The sequence below is a fragment of the Misgurnus anguillicaudatus genome, chromosome 13 (assembly GCF_027580225.2).
Source record: "Misgurnus anguillicaudatus chromosome 13, ASM2758022v2, whole genome shotgun sequence".
Classification (NCBI taxonomy): Eukaryota; Metazoa; Chordata; class Actinopteri; order Cypriniformes; family Cobitidae; genus Misgurnus; species Misgurnus anguillicaudatus.
This window is the reverse complement of record NC_073349.2, coordinates 12,393,699-12,411,487: the sequence shown is the minus strand read 5'-3', so window position 1 is coordinate 12,411,487 and position 17,789 is coordinate 12,393,699. Positions and strand designations below refer to the sequence as shown.

Below are 17,789 nucleotides of genomic sequence, written 5' to 3'. Positions count from 1 at the left end.
ATTAGATAATTCATAAATGCCCTCATCACATTATAGGTCTATGAGAGCTATGCTTGTGTTATGTATGGTGTATTATGTGTCTGTGGGTACAAGTGAATCTACTTCCCCATGTGTTATTGTGCCGTGTGTGTGTTTCAAACTTTTGGATGAGTGAAAGTCAAGTCTGCCGTGTGTGAGGAGAGTAAACGTGGTTAAGATTGCTGTAATTTTACCCAAGGCCCTATAGGAAATGAAAGCCATATTCACACTTTATCAAACAATAACTCATTCACACGCATGTTTTATGCACACCTCACTGGGAATCGACTCCATGACCCTGACATTTTCTCACATCATGCGTTACCAAGTTGAGCTATGTATCAAACTGTAGGACTTTGCATGTTGTATGTGTGTGCAGTGTGTTTTGTGTTGTTTTGTTCAGGCACTGCTGTTATTTCTCAATTCCATTTCACAACCTTCTAGTCTCACTGTTAGGAGTGAAGATGACAAGCGTGGGCGAAGGAAGGCCCAGGAGACCAAGCTGGAGTACTTTCCATGTGAAACTTGGTAAGATTTACAGGCACATACAAGCATACACTGACACAATTAAAGACATTTAGTTGTTTAATGAAGTCAGGCTTGATCGCATTGTTTGAAAGTTGCTTTATGTGATTGGATCTCTCTCTGTTAGCACCAAACCGACCGTAGAAGAGATTAAACAGTGGGCGCAGTCTTTCGATAAGCTGATGAAGAACCCGGCGGGGCGGAACAAGTTTCGCGAGTTCCTGCGGACGGAGTACAGTGAGGAGAACATGCTCTTCTGGCTGGCCTGTGAAGACCTGAAGAAAGAGATCAACAAGAGCTCAATCGAGGAGAAAGCACGCTTGATCTATGAAGACTACATCTCTATACTCTCACCCAAAGAGGTACACACAGTGTATCAATCAATGATTTGCATAAATTAATGATTTTAAAACTCCAAAAAGTTATGTATAGTTAAAGGATTAGTCAATTTTCTTAAAAAAATCTAGATAATTTACTCACCACCATGTCATCCAAAATGTTGATGTCTTTTTTTTTGTTCAGTCGAGAAGAAATTATGTTTTTTGAGGAAAACATTCCAGGATTTTTCTCACTTTAATGGACCCCAACACTAAACAGTTTTAATGCAGTTTAAATTTGCAGTTTCAAAGGACCCTAAATAATCCCAAACGAGGCATAAGGGTCTTATCTAGCGAAATTATTGTCATTTTTGATAAAAAATATGCACTTTTAACCCACAACTTCTCGTCTTCCTCCGTTTGTGTGACGAGCCAGCGTGACCTCACGTAATTGCGTAATGACGTGGAAAGGTCACGTGTTACATATATGAAATGCATATTTGCAGACCATTTTAAACAATAAACTGACACAAAGACATTAATTAGCATCATTCAACATACAACAACGTCGGAACGGTCCTCTTTCTCTACACTTGTAAACACTGGGCCGTAGTTTCGCATACGTCATCCGGGACCTTTTGACATGATTACGTGACCTCTTCACATGTATTACGTTAGGTCGTGCTGACGCTTCACACGAATGAAGGAAGACGAGAAGTTGTGCTTTAAAAGTGTATATTTTTTATTTTTCTTGCCAAAAATGACAACCGTTCGCTAGATAAGACCCTTATGCCTCGTTTGGGATCGTTTAGAGTCCTTTGAAAATACAATTTTAAACTGCATTAAAACTGTTAAGTGTTGGAGTCCATTAAAGTCCATTTAAAAGACAAAAATCCTGGAATGCTTTCCTCAAAAAAACTTTTTTTAAGAAAATGGACTAATCCTTTAAGGATTTTAATTTAGTATGGGCTGAATGGACCTGAAAATGCCAAATGGTGTAACCGCTTATTGCGCCAAAGAATGAGAAATATAAAATATCTTATCCACCTTGATGGCATGTAAGCGTAATCATCCAAAAAAAAAAATTAATATCATTTATTAGTAATTTCTAACTGTAAATTTTAATGCACTTTTGTAATATTTTTCCTGACATATGCTAAAAACAGCTCTGTTTTATAATAATCTTTGACAAATGATTTAAAATTGTATGTAAAAACATCATATTACACTAAACTAGAAGATTATATTTTATTCCACAGTTTTTATGAATATATATATATATATATATATATATATGAAGAGTTTGGTTCCAAAACGCAATAAACGCCATTTTTGAAAAAAATGAGTTACTGCCAAAATCAGTATTATATCAGGTCAGTAGTTAAAAGTAAATTCTTAATTTTACGCAAAATCCAATATCCGCCGTGTTATTCTGTCATCTTTTCTCCCTTTTTTCCCAAAATGCGACAAACGCCACTCCCACTTTTTTACAGAACGCAATAACTCCATTTCTGATATTACAGCCCACCGTTCACGCAATGTAAACAAGCAATGGCGGACGCGCGTAGTACACGGAGTCCTGGTTTTCCTCATCTACTTTGTACTACGTGATCAACAAACAAAACAAAATAATTCTTTAATTGCATCGCTAAACCTGTGATGGTTTTCTGTGATGGGAAAGAAACGTAAGCCATCAACATCTAACAATTTCCCTGAGAGGCACTCGGGAGACGGGTGCTTGTTCTCCCGACAGCATCAAGCTTCTCATGCTAACACATTGACCCCAGAGGATCTTTCCATAATTTTACTCAAAGTCAACGAAAATCGAGCAGGACCAAAAACATTTTACAGTCGATCGCTGTGAAAGACGTTAAGCGAAGACGTCAAGTAACCGCAATGACAGTGATCTTAATATGACAAAGTAAGTGTTTTGATTAATAACACTAATGTTTATATTTTTAATTAGTGTGTACAACTAGTCAACTAAATGAATATAACATGGCAAAGATGAATGCACATTTATATAGGCTATTGATTCAATAGATTTATAGCATTTTGAATAAAAACTTGTCATGGATTTATTGCATTTTGTGGAAAAAATAATCCGTTTTTATAATAAATCTTTGAAAATCAACTTATGGATTTGAATTTTTTATGTTTTTATAACCTAAAGATGCTGTGTGAAAGTTTGTAACAGAAAATAGTTGTTTTCATCTTGTCACTTTCTTGGTATAGAAAACACGTTTTTACCAAAATTTGTCAAAATGGATTTATTGCGTTTTGGAACCAAACTCTTCATATATATATATATATTTTTTTATGTAGTTACACCAATTGACACAGACCAGTTATACCTCATTTTTGCAATTATCCCCCAAATATTCTGTCAAAATGAAATAAAACCAGACATTTTAGACTTGGACCTTAACTCTTTCACCGCCAGCGTTTTTTAAAAAAGTTGCCAGCCAGCACAGCGTTTTTCATGATTTTCACAAAAGTTTAATGCCTTGCAGAAAATGTTCTTCTTCAAATATATAAACATACAATATATCAAATGAACGAACAGACCCTCTGCTTTCAAACAAAAAAACCCTATCATCCTACCTTGAGCAGTTCTTTTGTAATCAGCTTTTGAATATGAGTAGGTTTCTGCAAAAACACCACATTTTGAGCAAAAAGCAGAGATAATTCCATTTTTGTGACGGACTTTTCATAGAGTTCCCATTCAGAGCGATCTTTAAAACAGACACGGACATGCAGCTGCTTGCCATAGGGCAATACTTCCGGGTTTAAAAAGTTGCGGAAGGGCGCCATTGTTGAAATAGCGGTATTGTTGAAAGACAGAAATACTCGTCATTGGCGGGGAAGCGTTTTCTCTTGATTGACGAGATATCTCGTCAATAGCGGCGAAAGAGTTAAAAAAGAGAATGTATGCAAGTAATCTGCAAATTCATTTTGAAATTTGAACCCTTTTACATTTAATTGAACCATACAAACACAAAATAATTAACGTCACGTCATTGACCCAAATATGTCCGCTCGAGTGCAAAAAAACATGAACTTAACATTTGCACACTGTCTAAACTATTTGTGCGTATACGCTTCGGATGTACGCACACATGAATCTTCTCAAACAGCGAGTAAGTAGCGATTGACATCTGTTTCGCGTTTTTTTTATTAAACATTTAAATCGGCAAAGACTAAAAACATGTGCAAATGATAAACTTTCGTGATGGTGCCCGATCGGGCCACTGACAGTTTTGTCAACATCGCTCACGGCTCACGGGCCATCCGGCTATCCTTATTGTCAAGTCGTGGACATTGTTGAGATCTGTTCTGAAACTCTAATGGAGGCATTTGTGAAATGATGTCTTTATATTAATATTTAGTAGACTAAACCAAGTGTTTTACCTTTGATCTTCATTTAATTACATTATGTCTAGGAGAAATAACTTAGATATTTTAGATATCTTATCTGTGATTTTTCTTTCTTATGGGAATGTAGAAGTTGTAGTTGTCGTGTAGAATTAGACATTGTGCAGATGTAAGACTAGTATAGTAAAAGCCTTAGCTCTAATTACAATTAATTTACTTAACACAGCACTTTCTCTCTCTGTTTGTTAAAGGTGAGTCTGGACTCTCGAGTGAGGGAGGTGATCAACAGGAGGATGCAGGAGCCGACCCCTCATATATTTGAAGACGCACAGCTGCAGATCTACATGCTCATGCACAGAGACTCCTACCCACGATTCCTCAACTCCTCCATCTACAGATCACTGGTGCAGGGAGGGTCACGCTCTTCGTCTGAATCATAGAAACCCTCTCTCCACAAACCCCTTCATATTTCTCCCCACTGCACAACCACCTGAGGATAAAGTACTCTTTTGTTGTGTCATCATCGTTGGATTATGATTTTCTTGATTTTTTGGTCAGTGTTCCTCTTTTTGAGGGAATCCCTCATTTTTGGGGTGTTTCTTCTGAACCTGCACAGACTCAAACTGGAACACAGGGTTGAAAATGCAGTTTTCATTTTCGTAATTCCCTCCGTCCCTGTTTCATCACTCTGAACGTACAGCAGCATCAACTACTGATTTACACAGCCATCTTCTGACTTGATTTTTTTGTTATGTATGCACACGTGTACCCGTCATACATCTTTTTTATGTCTCTAGCGGAAGAGAGCTGTAAAGGCCTCTGCAATAACATACACTGGAGTGGCCTGACCGTTCAGCTCATCACCACATTTACCTGTCACCATTGACCTGTCCGCTGTCTCTGTGCTCCGATTGGCTCTTCGAGGCAAGGAGCTGAGAAGTGATTGGCTGGTAGATCGTAAAAAAAGAGACGGCACTTTTAGGTGCTAAATAGATAGGTAGAACAAATATTTACAGTAAATATTAAACGCTAATTGATACGCAGGCCCAGACGGAAGCTGCTGATTTTTTACCTTTTCAATGCTGATGTTTCTGCGAACTTTAATGTTCAATAATATAAACCTGGTTCAATAGCTGAAAGGAAAATAATAAAAAGTAATAGTTCACCCAAAAATGAAATATATATTAAAGCCATCCAATATAAAAACATATATAATATATATCTTCCTTTCTTTAGCCAAACATATTAAAGAGTTGTATTAAATAATATTCTGGATTTTCCTAGCTCTACGTCAGTGCGTAAGACGATTATTGGTTCTTACGTCACTGCGTGTTTTCATCACAACGTATATGGTGACTAGTTAAAACAACCAATGTTTTTCGTACCTACCAACGTGGAGCCGGCAGTGCCTCCATTTTAGATCTACATGCGTTTACAATTAAACGCAATGTATCGATCGCTAAATACGTTTAAAATACTAACGTAAAAGTCAAAATGTGCTTGGCTGTTGAAAAGAAGTTATATACACTTAGGATGGCATTACAGTGAGTAGATTATCATCTCATTTTCATTGTAGGGGTGAACTATTACTTTAATGACACATATTCGTTATTTGGAAATAGACATAATTTTATGCATAGTTTCTGTATGGGCCTGGTTATTTCTAACAGTTGATATAAATAAAATAAAGACCACACCAGTTTTAGAGATATTAAATAAAAAAACCATGAGAGAATGCAGGGTCTTAATTAGACTGGTCACTCAAAACACATTTTAAAATGAGTATTCTGAATGTTATTTATTTTGTTAAACTGTGATTCGTTTTATTTTCTTGTACATATATTAAAGGCGATCTGGAACAGATACATCATACCGAACAAGCTCGTAGTCCTCCTGAGTGCTCAACAGAGCGGTATCTGTCTCTTCCCTCACTGTATGTATGTGTGTGTGTTTGTGTGAGTGTGAAAGTTTCTCTGGCACCCCCTCTAGGTAATTTGAGGTACTGAAATTAAGTCTCAGTTTCGCTTTGTTTAAAGCTATTTATCTGTTCTTCCCTGCCCTTCATTCAAAAATGACAATTTTAAAGTCAATGTGAAATCTATATTGCCCAATTTTTCTTTGTAACCATCCAAAAAACATAAATCCACTTTCCTGGACTTGTTCTGCTAGATTCAGCAGTTCAATTCATTCTGAAGAAGAAATAATAGTTTTTGTATTCTTTTATCTAAATACAATATCATGCTCCTCCTCTTTTTCGACTTATGTCACCTACACTTAAAAATATTGGTGCTAAGTGTAGTAAATATATGCACTATATAGCACATGCGTAGAACCATAGTGATTACGAGTTAGGGACCTACATTTAGTGCTATTTAGCACCCTTTTTTTAGTGTAGGCACCATGACCTACTGGTTAATGTTCACCAATAGCCAAAAGTTATTTTAATTGAGGAAGGGAGTGGTTTATACAAGCCAATCAATAGATAAAATCAAGCCACACCCCCTCATTTATTCCCATTGCTTGTATTTAATTCAAAAACATGTCACACGCTGTAAAAATTGGCGTTCGTACTTAGTATTTTTATCTTGTTTTCAGCACAAATATCTAAAAAATCTCAAATTAAGATGCATTTTCTCGATGAGCAAAACTACCCTGGAAAACAAGTCTAGTTTTTAGAAAAAAAAATTTAACCTTTTAATAAATTAGTGCTTACAACAAGAAAAAATATCTGCCAATGGAATAAGAAATATTTTTTTGAAATAAGTTTACTTTTTCATAAACACTTGGTTCGAGAAATGTTTTCTTATTACATTGGCAGATTTGTTTGCTTGGTTAGGCACCAATTCGCTTTTTATACATTTTATGTTTTTTGTCTGTAAACTGGACTTATTTTCCTGGGTCATTTTGCTCATCGAGAAAATCTTTTATAATTTGATAATTTGTAGATATTTTTGCTGAAAACAAGACAAAAATACTAAGAAAGTCATTTTTTGCAATGCAGGTTGCGAACACTGTTTTGTGTTAACTTTAAAGAACAGAGAATCTGAGATATCGCAAACTGGTTTTATGTAAAAGGGACACTCCACTTTTTTTGAAATATGCTAATTTTCCAGCTCCCCTAGAGTTAAACATTTGAGTTTTACCGTTTTGGAATCCATTCAGCCGATCTCCGGGTCTGGCAGTACCACTTTTAGCATAGCTTAGCACAATCCATTGAATCCGATCAGACCATTAGCATCGCGCTAAAAAATAACCAAAGAGTTTCAATATTTTTCCTATTTAAAACTTGACTCTTCTGTAGTTACATTGTGTACTAAGACTGACAGAAAATTAAAAGTTGCGATTTTCTAGACCGATATGGCTAGGAACTATACTCTCATCCTAGCGTAATAATCAAGGGGCCTCATTTATAAAATGCTGCTAAGCACTTTTTCCACGTCAAAGATGTTTTTTATAAGTATGGACTTTGCCGTGGATTTTTGCCTACGCACACTTTACGATCAAACCTGTGCGTACGCACGCTTTATAATTGAGGCCCTACGGTAATATATAGGGCTGGGTATTGATTCAGATGTTTCAGATCGATTCGATTTTGATTCACAAGCTATCATTTCGATTCTCGGTTCAATTTTCGATTCCTGTTCTCAGGTTTTTTATTCTCGATTCAACTCAATGAATATAGCTTTAATACAAAAAACTATATTAATAAAAAAGAACAGTGAACAGCAGTTTACAAGTGGGTAATTAATAAAAAGAAATTAAAAGCCACATCACTATCGTCGTCATCTTGCTTGCGAAACCTAAAATGCTTCCACACCTCTGACTTTTTATGTAAAGGTGGCATCAACGTCGATGAAGCACCTGAAACCGCCATTTTAAGCACTGAATGAATGAATGGCAGACTTGCCTCTCGCTCCTTGGTAACATGTGAAAGGCAAAAAAAGGGTGACGAAGACTAGTAATTTGATTAACGTTAATCTTAGGTTCAATGTTTGCAGAAATAAATATGAAAGAAAAAACTGATTCTGCTCTTTGAGAATTGATTTTGAATCGATCACGTAAAAAAAAAAAAGATTGATCGAAAAATCTATTTTTTTGTTGCCCAGCCCTAGTAACATGACTGCAGCAGGTGCTATGATATTACGCAGTGCCCTTGGTACTTTTCAATAGCTAGGGACTATTTTCAAAAAAAGTGAAGTGTCCCTTTAAGATAAATACACAGTAATTCACAAAAACAACAACTCACTCATCACTCTTGGGTGTTGTGATAATGTTTGCAGGCTTTTAAAAGGTAATCAAATTTCACACAAGAGAATCCGAGAAAGCGGTTTTACTCTTAAAAGGTGTCGAATAGCAGTCCAGCAGATGTCTGGGCTAAAACAAGCCAAAATTTTGTCTGTAAGTCAGTAATAGGCGTCTAACCATAGCCCCAAAATATATAAACGTAATCACTGTTGACTTTGCTTACATGATGGAATATCATATATCTACAAGATATTTTGGCAAAACCGACATGTAACCAAATTCAAGTTTCGGATCTAAAATTAACCTTGGCGTCAAGTTGACTGCTATTTATTTGTGATAGTGCACTTGTGTTTCGTGAATGGTCTGTGACTAAAACAAAGAAGCAGAAATACAAAACACAGAAGTAATTTTTCACATGAAAAGCACTGTTACAAAAATCCAGAAGCTGCCATAAAACCCATTATAAAAAACAAAATGATAAAAAAAATTCAGTGTTACAGTAATTCAAAAAAACTCATTGGTTTTAGACATGATGGTGAACAGTAAATACAACAGTATGCATGTACACTATACACATCAAATGTTTAAGCATTTCATAATGTGAATCTGAAACTAACCAGTACTGTTCCAGTGGGTACCACAGTAATACAAATCCAAAGTGGATTTTCTTATAGAGCTACTCTTTATTTTTACAGCACTGATCAGAATATTGATTTGTCATTTGTATGCGTGTAGAATCTCGTGTCCACGTCCACTGGAGTTTAAGCATCGATCCTTATGTAGTGGTGGTTTAAGCAGTCTAAACTGATCAGAGACCAGTGCTTGAGACAATTCTCAAACAACGTCAGAACTCTCATTTCACATTGAAATAGATAAAATCATCCACGCCTGGTACATCCTGGTACTTTCAGGATTTGCTTCTTTGTAAATATATACTTACAGTGAGATATACAAACTATATTCATTTAAGCCAATTAAATGAACGGTGAGAATTTATAAGATTTCGTCTAAACGCAACTTAGAGGAACATCATGTACTGTAGTATCGAAAACAACTGATACCTTTATATTTTTCTTTACGTTTCATCAGTTGTGCATGAAGATGTACATTTTTGATTATAGGTGTGTAAATTATGTGTGTATATGAGTATATATTTAGCATTGCTCTTGTTGTCCAACATGACGTGACCAGTCTAACTTAAGCCAGATGGATTTTTGAGCGTATGTGTGTGTGATTTAATGTGAAATATCAAGACAATGGGAGAGAGAGAGAGAAATGTGCTGGTGAACCTCTCAGCGTGTCACATGACGTGCACTTAGCGTTCACTTTGAAAGCAAATTACAGCTGAATCGTGTGTTGCATTCGATGTTAAAACACATTTTTTTCACTCCCATAAAATTAAAGGAACAGTATGTAAGAAATTTATATCAATTAATCATAAAATGGCCCTGATATGTCACTAGACATTAAGAAATCATTTTCATTTCAAATACTTATATCACTGACAACAGTGGTCCGGCTATTGTGGTCCGGATATTGTCATTTAAAAAGTGGAGTTGCAGCCCTCAACTGATGTTTATGTTGTCATGTTGTGTATTGGCCACCAGTTGTGTGATTGCAGTACCAGTTTTAGCCACAAGTTTTGTGATTGCAATACCAGTTTTGGCCACAATCCTACATACTGTTCCTTTAAATAATTAATGTTAGTGCCACAAAAAACACACACTTCAGTTTTTAAGTCACTGTACTGTACAACAACACAATCCAAATTTATTTGAAGCTCCACTGTCTGCAATCCAAATGTTGTCACATGCTTACCTGCATAAAAAGTTAAACTTTGCTCAACTTAAGTTGCGTTCACACCGCTAGCGACTTTTTTCCTGTGTGTCGCCCCATCTATGAAGTCGTAGGAGGCGTTCCTAATTATGGTTGTCCTAGTAACGGTACTCCACCGACTTCACTCCTATTGGTTATCACTCCTGAAAGCCGCTACTCATTAAAACTCTCATTTTTTGCACGTTAGTGGACACACCTACTTCCTGTCACCAACAGTCATCATCATTCATGTCACCAGAAGTAACCAAGCTTCCATTGGAAAAATTTGATCATGTTGCTTTGCCGTGCCGTTGCTAGTCGCTAAAAGTATGTTCACATTATAAGCGATTTTGTCGCTGTGTGCCGCTCGTCTCTTTCAATTAATTCGTTGGGGGGCGTTTCTAAATCTGGTTGTCATAAACAAATGAGTAACGTCCTCTGCAGTAACTGACCACAGATGGATGACGTGAACTCCACTGCTTCGCTCTCATTGGTAGTCGCTCCAGAAAGTGGCTCATCATTTGCATAAAGTTAAAACACTTCTTAACTTTGTCGCACGACTGGACACCCCCACAAGCTGCAGATGGTCACTGTTGCTCATGTCGCCGAGCGCTTTGATAGCTGTGATACTTGAGCTGTGAGCTGGTTGGTTGTTGTAGTAATGTCCCGCCCCTCCTCCACTGTGATTGGATGGCCGTGTGAGAATTGACATTGACGAGCGGAGCTTTTCACCCGAGGTTGAATCTCTTTTAACTTTCGGCTAGGGCTGGGCAAAAAAGTAGATTTTTCGATTGTTTGTTTACGTTGTTGATTCAAAATCGATTCTCAAAGAGCCAAATCTATTTTTTTCTTTCATATTTATTTCCACAAACATTGAACGTAAGATTAACGTTAATCTAATTACTAGTCTTCTTCACTAGATGTCACTTTTTCACTAGATGAATCTATATTCATTGAGTTGAATCGATAATCGAGTATAAAAACAGACTCGAGAACCGGAATCGAAAATTGAATCGAATCGATCTGATAGCTTGTGAATCGAAATCGAATCAATCTGGAACATCTGAATCGATACCCAGCCCTACTCTCGACGCTATGCACCGAGCGCCAGTTTCAGCGCGGAAAAAAAAACGCTAGCTGCTGGCTTATTTGAAAAACAACGAGCTTCCATTGGAAACAATTGAAAAAATGCGCCGGTTGCGGGCATTAAAGCTTTGGTGTGCATGTCCCCTAACAGTGTGCACACAGATTTAGTCCCTCACAATTGCGAACATAAAAGGCTTGATTCTTTTGTCGCTGCAAATCGCTGACAGTGTGGACGCAGCACATTGTAAAACAATGTGACGCAAACAATTTGAACGTTCCAGTTATAATGAACAAAACTGCAAATGCTTTATGCTAATATTACTAATTATTAAATCCGTTCAAACATTAAAACGGTCACATTTATGCATTTGGCACACACTTTTATTATTTTATTAGTATGTTTACCCAGAAATCGAACCCTTGTTTTTGTGTTGGAAACACAATACCAATTGAGCTGAAACCCTCATTTACAGCGTAAACCGTTTTGTTGATCACAATAAGTGTGTTTTAACATTTTGCATCACTACCTTGCGGTGTACACAGTGTTTCCGTAGACTAGGTTACATTATAGTCATCACGTCTTTCAAGTGAACGTGGCTGGACAAGACAGATACAAAGAGATTGTGACCTATAGCTGCTTATGTTTACATTGATTTCTTTAAGGTGCCAAATTAATCTAGCCTTGTTACGGTCTCAAACTATGGACGTGAATGCAAGACGAGTCTGTATCGATGACTGATGCGTGTTTCCATACAATGATCTGCATTACCATGAGTGTGTATCACCATAACTTGTAGATGCGCATCTCACATGTCAGCCTCAATTTCACTTACGCACATTTACCGTCCCACATTTATTCACTTGCATACTCTCCAGCTGCTCTGTGAAACTCTCTCGTAGTGTTACGAGACGTACAGTACAGCAGTGAGATCGGTCCCTGACCGATGGACTTCTACGGACACTTATTTATTGACATTAGCATTCTATTTTGTATTGAAATAAATCAAGCTATGTTTTAAAAAGTATGTTTATAGATTTATGGACCATTTTTTGTTTCCCAGAGTCGGTTGCCATTACTGCGTAACCTCTGCTCGACACTTGGGTGCCACGACGGGGCGCCCTCTTCAGGTTGTGGTTGGACTTGCGGTCCCCTGTTAACCCAGGCCAGCTCATTACCAGTATTCAGAGAAATATTCCATAAACTTTGACTTGGTTGCAGATTTTTTGAATGTTTTTTTTTTTTTTAAGAGAAGATATGACTATAATAACAACAATAAAGACATTTGTGTTATTATTCATTTGCAGTTTTTCAAGAAATTGACTTACGACGGAAAATTATATATTGTGCCTTTTATCATCATTACAAACAATGACGATACATCTTACTAACATTAACAAATAAAAATACTGACTTGGGGCTAAAAAAGTTAAGCGAAATGTGAACAGAAACAGTTTAATTTGATAAAGACAAGGTTTAAAATGACATCAGTGAATGGCTTCAAGTGTGATAGCCTAAGATGGTAATATGATCAACTGTGTCCCTCTAAATAGCATTTCATCTAAACACGACTCCCTTCTGGTTTAACTTTTAGGAAACTGTCTGAGATGCAGCCCTTCGTTTTAAAAATAACTATTTTAAATACGAAATTGGGAATCATCTTTCTCCAATTTCATCTCTGTCATGAATGTCACATTAGCAGAGCTCATTTCATAGAGGACTACTAAAGGCTTACTGTGATCATTTTAATGAAGCATTCAGTTGACAAACCTTTCGGCAGCAGGCCTGACTTTCTATCCAAGCCGATGTGACAAGCGAGTAATTTAAAAGCAGGATAAGCTTAAAACGCAGAGGGATTTCTCAGGCTTTATCGTTCTCATTGCCATTGCTGAAGGCATGTGTGGAAATGTTATCATATTGCCAAAACAAACATGCTGCTTTCCCTACACTGTCAGAAAATGGTACAAAACTGTCACTGGGGTGGTACCCCAAGAATTGTACCTATACAGGTATACTAAACATAATACAATGCTGTATATTTTTGGGTACATTACTGTATCTTGAGGACCTATTGTTTACATTTAAAGGTACAGTTAAATGTTTTGTACCCCTAACATTTAATGGGTCCTTAGGGGTAAACTGTAATACTGTAACCCAAAAGGTACAACATTCCAAAGGTTGTATACATAGACTGTTAAAACGATGGGCGTAGTGTCCGTGACGTCACCCATAGGTTCTGAAGATCGTTTTTTAAGCCAAAAGTAGGCGGTGCCTGCCGTCTTGGCCGCGCACCACTCGCGGATATCCGTAAATGGGTAAAGAGGCGGAACATGGGTGTCTTGTCGTTGTTTGTTCTTCGTAGTTCAATTTTCGTTTTTTCGTCTTAATTGGGGAGCCATTTGAATCGTCCAAATCTATCCACTGTTCAAACGTTTTGTTTGTACCGTACATGTTAAAATTTATTGAAATTTTCCATTGTTAATTGTGGTTGTCCAGTGTTTGTCACAAGATGGTGCCAAACGGTAATATTTGTTGGCGCAGAGGGATTTTTAACATACAAGTAGTACCGGCCATGCGTTATTACTTTGGAGCGGTTATTATTTGAAAAGAACGAACCTGCAAATGTCTCAACTGACCAATCAGAATCAAGCATTCCAGAGAGCCGTGTAATAAGGCTTAATAGAATTTAAACGGATGAGTTACAAAAAATAAAACACCTCTCACAGTTGTCATGAAAGGCAAAATTAGCTATATAGACAAAAAAAATTCTACCAGGCTGTAAACATATTTTTTCTGCTCTAAAGACAGGCATTTTAACATGGGGGTCTATGGGAATTTACTTGATTTTGGAGGACAGTCGATCGCAGTTTAAATCACTTCCGTATTGGCTTATCAGAGAGATAGGAAGGTTGCCCCTCAGTTGTATACCTATAAAGGTACAAAAATTAACCTTTGAGGATACAGTTTTGTACCTTTTTAAACTGTGTATGAAAAATGTCTTCTTAAAACCTATGATTAGATAAAAATGGACAAAAACATCCACTGGATTTAAATTAGCCTATGCTAGGTTGTCCCAAATCATAGATATATGCACTAGATGTCGCCTTGGGGTTTAAAGCATGCGTCAAAACCGCCGCCATCCCGAAACAGGGGTCATGTCATAGAAAGTAGCTTGGTAAAGTTGCTATCTCCGTCTGTGCTTAGAATTCATGGACGATGCCGGACGTTTGTGCTGCGTATGGATGTTAGGTCTACTAGCGCTATGCATTATATTTAGAAAAAGTATTTTCTTAATACCAAATCTGGACTCGATGCTAAATACATGTCAGAACTTTGGAATGAACAAAAAACCCCTAGAAAAATGGCATTCATGACGATTTATGGTGATTTTATTTTCGTTACACCTTTGCCTACATTGACGCTGATGCGTTAAAGAAGAGAGGCTCCCCTGTTTCAAGATGGCGGCTCTATTTGATGCATTTGTTCCAATGAACTGCCGTAGCCAACGCGACATCTAGTGTATATATCTATGGTGCCAGATATGGACATTTTCCAGGTTATTTTAAGGCAGGGTATCACAATTGCTCCAGAAACATTTTAGTTATGCTGATTAAAAGTCTCCTCACATCCTAATAGCGATTACTATGTTAAGTTGTTTAAATGTATTTGTAGAAATGTATGTCATCTGTGAAAGGTGTAGGACCCAAAAATTTTCAACCAATCTTAGATCTCGGTCCGAACGCACGTTGCCTTTTTTGTCCCTCATCCGTAAGCGTTTGAATGCCACCGCGCAAGCTTGTTCACGCAGACACCAAAGGGTCTGAAAGGGTCATGGCACTGTTTATTTTTTTAAGGTAGGTACGCGATATGTTTGTATTGAGATGGATTCAGATATTCAACTTTGATGAACCATTGTGTCGCTTATGAAAGTTGTGTTTGTTATACAGATTAGCGTAACAACATAGTTACTACGTCTACACAACTGAAAGTGTGCTTTGACTAATTCTGATGTAAACACGTTTATGTTGGTTATTTTGGTAATTTTATTCACTTTGTACTGTAAAGTTTTCTCACTGGTGAATGACACATGAGACGTTACCGTCTGATCTGTGCGTGTTCATGCGTTTTGATAGAGGCGTGACTTTGAATGCCGATTTGAATGGAGGGTGGGATCGCGATTTCATTGCTAGACGGCTACCGTTAGCATTTTTACAAAATTAGATACCCTACCTTTAATTTAGATCTGGCCGTATTTACCCAAGCGTGGGTTCAAACAACCAAGCATTTCTAAGAGTGTTAGTGACCGTTAACAGAAACGACTGAAGCGACTTTTAAGCATGTTTCAGCATCTGACAGGCACCATTTGAACATCTGTGTTGCATAAACTTTAAATGTATGAAGGAAAAAACAAATGGCTAAAATGCGAGACGGAAATACCAATACAGAATTTCTCTCCTCCTCCTCCTTCAAGTTCCACAAACATTCCTGAAGTCAAACATGAGTCTCAGTTAACATTGACATTCCAACAAGAATTTGGTGGTAGATGTGTCCGGCGATAAGGCCTTGACAGAGATTATTAACTCTGGGAAACAGGAATGTCAAAATAAAAGAGATCAGTTACATCATAAAGGAGCCTTTAATAGACCAATAAACACCAGAAACTTGGGCTCATAATACGCAGAAAAGCTATCTGCACACTCTCAAGAAATAACGAAGGTAGTTTTTCAAAAAGTACACTTTTGTACCTCAAAGGTATCCGAATGGTACATACTAGGACTTTTTTAGAAGGTGCCGGCCCTGGTGACAACTTTTGTATCTTTATTTCTAAGAGTGCAGACATGGGAATTATTGATAATCATGAAGGTACCACCCTAGTGACATCTAGAGCCATTTATTCACCTTTTTTAGACAGTGTACATCATTTGACCTGTGTATATTAATTCAATTCTTTACCAAAACCATTTAGCTTAATTGAAAAAATAAATATGTTACAGATCCCCTGTACTGCGTTTTACCTAAAGCTCTTGGCTTAGTAGTTTATTCTCTGACTCAAACCCTGAACGTTTTTAAACAACAGTCACTCGTTTCAATTCACCAGCAGAGCACGCTTGTTTAGTGACCCTTTAATTCCTTCAGGACTGGAGGCTATTTTGTACTTTGTGCAGAGACACAATGGAGACGGTTGTTTGAAAGATGTCCACCATATTTCTTTTAATCCATCATAGGTTTAAAGCCCTTGACGACTGGGTGGTACTCAACTAATAGGGGTGGCGTTTAAGAGCTCAAAAAGCACCTTCAGCCATCTCTTTGATCCAAAAACAGATCTGACAGAATTTATTTTTGGATAATTCAAATTTTTTGTTAAGGGGTCCAATTACTACTTAATACTAAGGCTATAGCCAGAAACATCATCTGTGTCTTATATACAAGTCACAAAAGGTCATTTATTTCCAGATTGGATTAAGTTAATCTACAGAGAAACATTCAAAGGACGTCAACAGTTATGAAAGTCCTCAAATTGAAAGAGATGAAGGGATCAAATACAAGCCTGTTGTTAAAGCAACACCAAAGAGTTTTTTTTTACCTTAAAATAACGTTTCCAAAAAAGTTTCAGTCGTTCATCCACTCGAAACATGGTGAATGGCACTTTCACATTTGCTTTGCAGCCCTCTATCGGCCAAAACTGCACTAAAGAAGTTTCCAACCGTCGGGTCGCGGTCCTGTAGTTCGAGTGAAAACTACAAAAACTTGCTTTACGGCAGACCTACAATCCAATCAGAGCCAGCTATGCTGCAGTATTTACGACAGTGGTTAAAGGACAATTACGCTTCTAACCTGTAGGGGGAGCAAAGAGCAAAAACTCTTTAGTGTTGCTTGAAAGGGATAGTTCCCCCAAAAATGAAATTTCTGTCATGATTTACTCACCCTCATGTTGGTACAAACCTCTATAAACTTCACTGTTCTGACGATCACACAGGAAGACACCCTGAGAAACGTTTGCAACCAAACCATAAGTGGACCCCATTTACTTCCATAGTATTCTTTTTTCCTACTATGGAAGTAGGGATGTGACGGTATAAAAATTTCATATCATGATTAAAGTGACCGAAGTTATCACGGTTATCATTATCATCATAGTTTTGTTAAAATGAGATGGAAATGTTAAAAAAAAAAACGGATACACACAGAAAACATTTGAACAAGTTTTATTTTTTGAAAATCACAATTGAATATTTCATGTCCCTGAAATTATTTCTGTGGTAAAAAAAATTTGTAATATGTTTACCGTGAATAAATATACAATACATCATCCCTTAAATGCCTTCTTGTGCAAAAGACTATTTTGCATGTGCGCGCCTGCGTCAAACTGATTCTGGCTGGACAGGATTTACAGCGAGTCTTCAAAATCA

At 37.1% G+C, this 17,789-nt stretch overlaps 1 protein-coding gene across 6 annotated transcripts in view; it reads left to right on the top strand.

Annotated features, from left to right (window-relative positions):
* rgs19 (regulator of G protein signaling 19) overlaps positions 1 to 6,115 on the top strand; it is a 46,983-nt gene extending 40,868 nt beyond the window's left edge. For 5 of the 6 annotated variants that reach the window (XM_055188552.2, XM_055188556.2, XM_055188555.2 and 2 more), the window contains 3 exons: positions 463 to 546; positions 671 to 905; positions 4,487 to 6,115. In XM_055188552.2, coding sequence (XP_055044527.1) covers positions 463 to 546; positions 671 to 905; positions 4,487 to 4,675 — 508 coding nt within the window. In that variant the 3' untranslated portion in view covers positions 4,676 to 6,115. The remainder of the gene's footprint in view (positions 1 to 462; positions 547 to 670; positions 906 to 4,486) is intronic. The other variant, XM_055188553.2, reaches the window with a different exon arrangement.
* Positions 6,116 to 17,789: the final 11,674 nt, after the last annotated feature.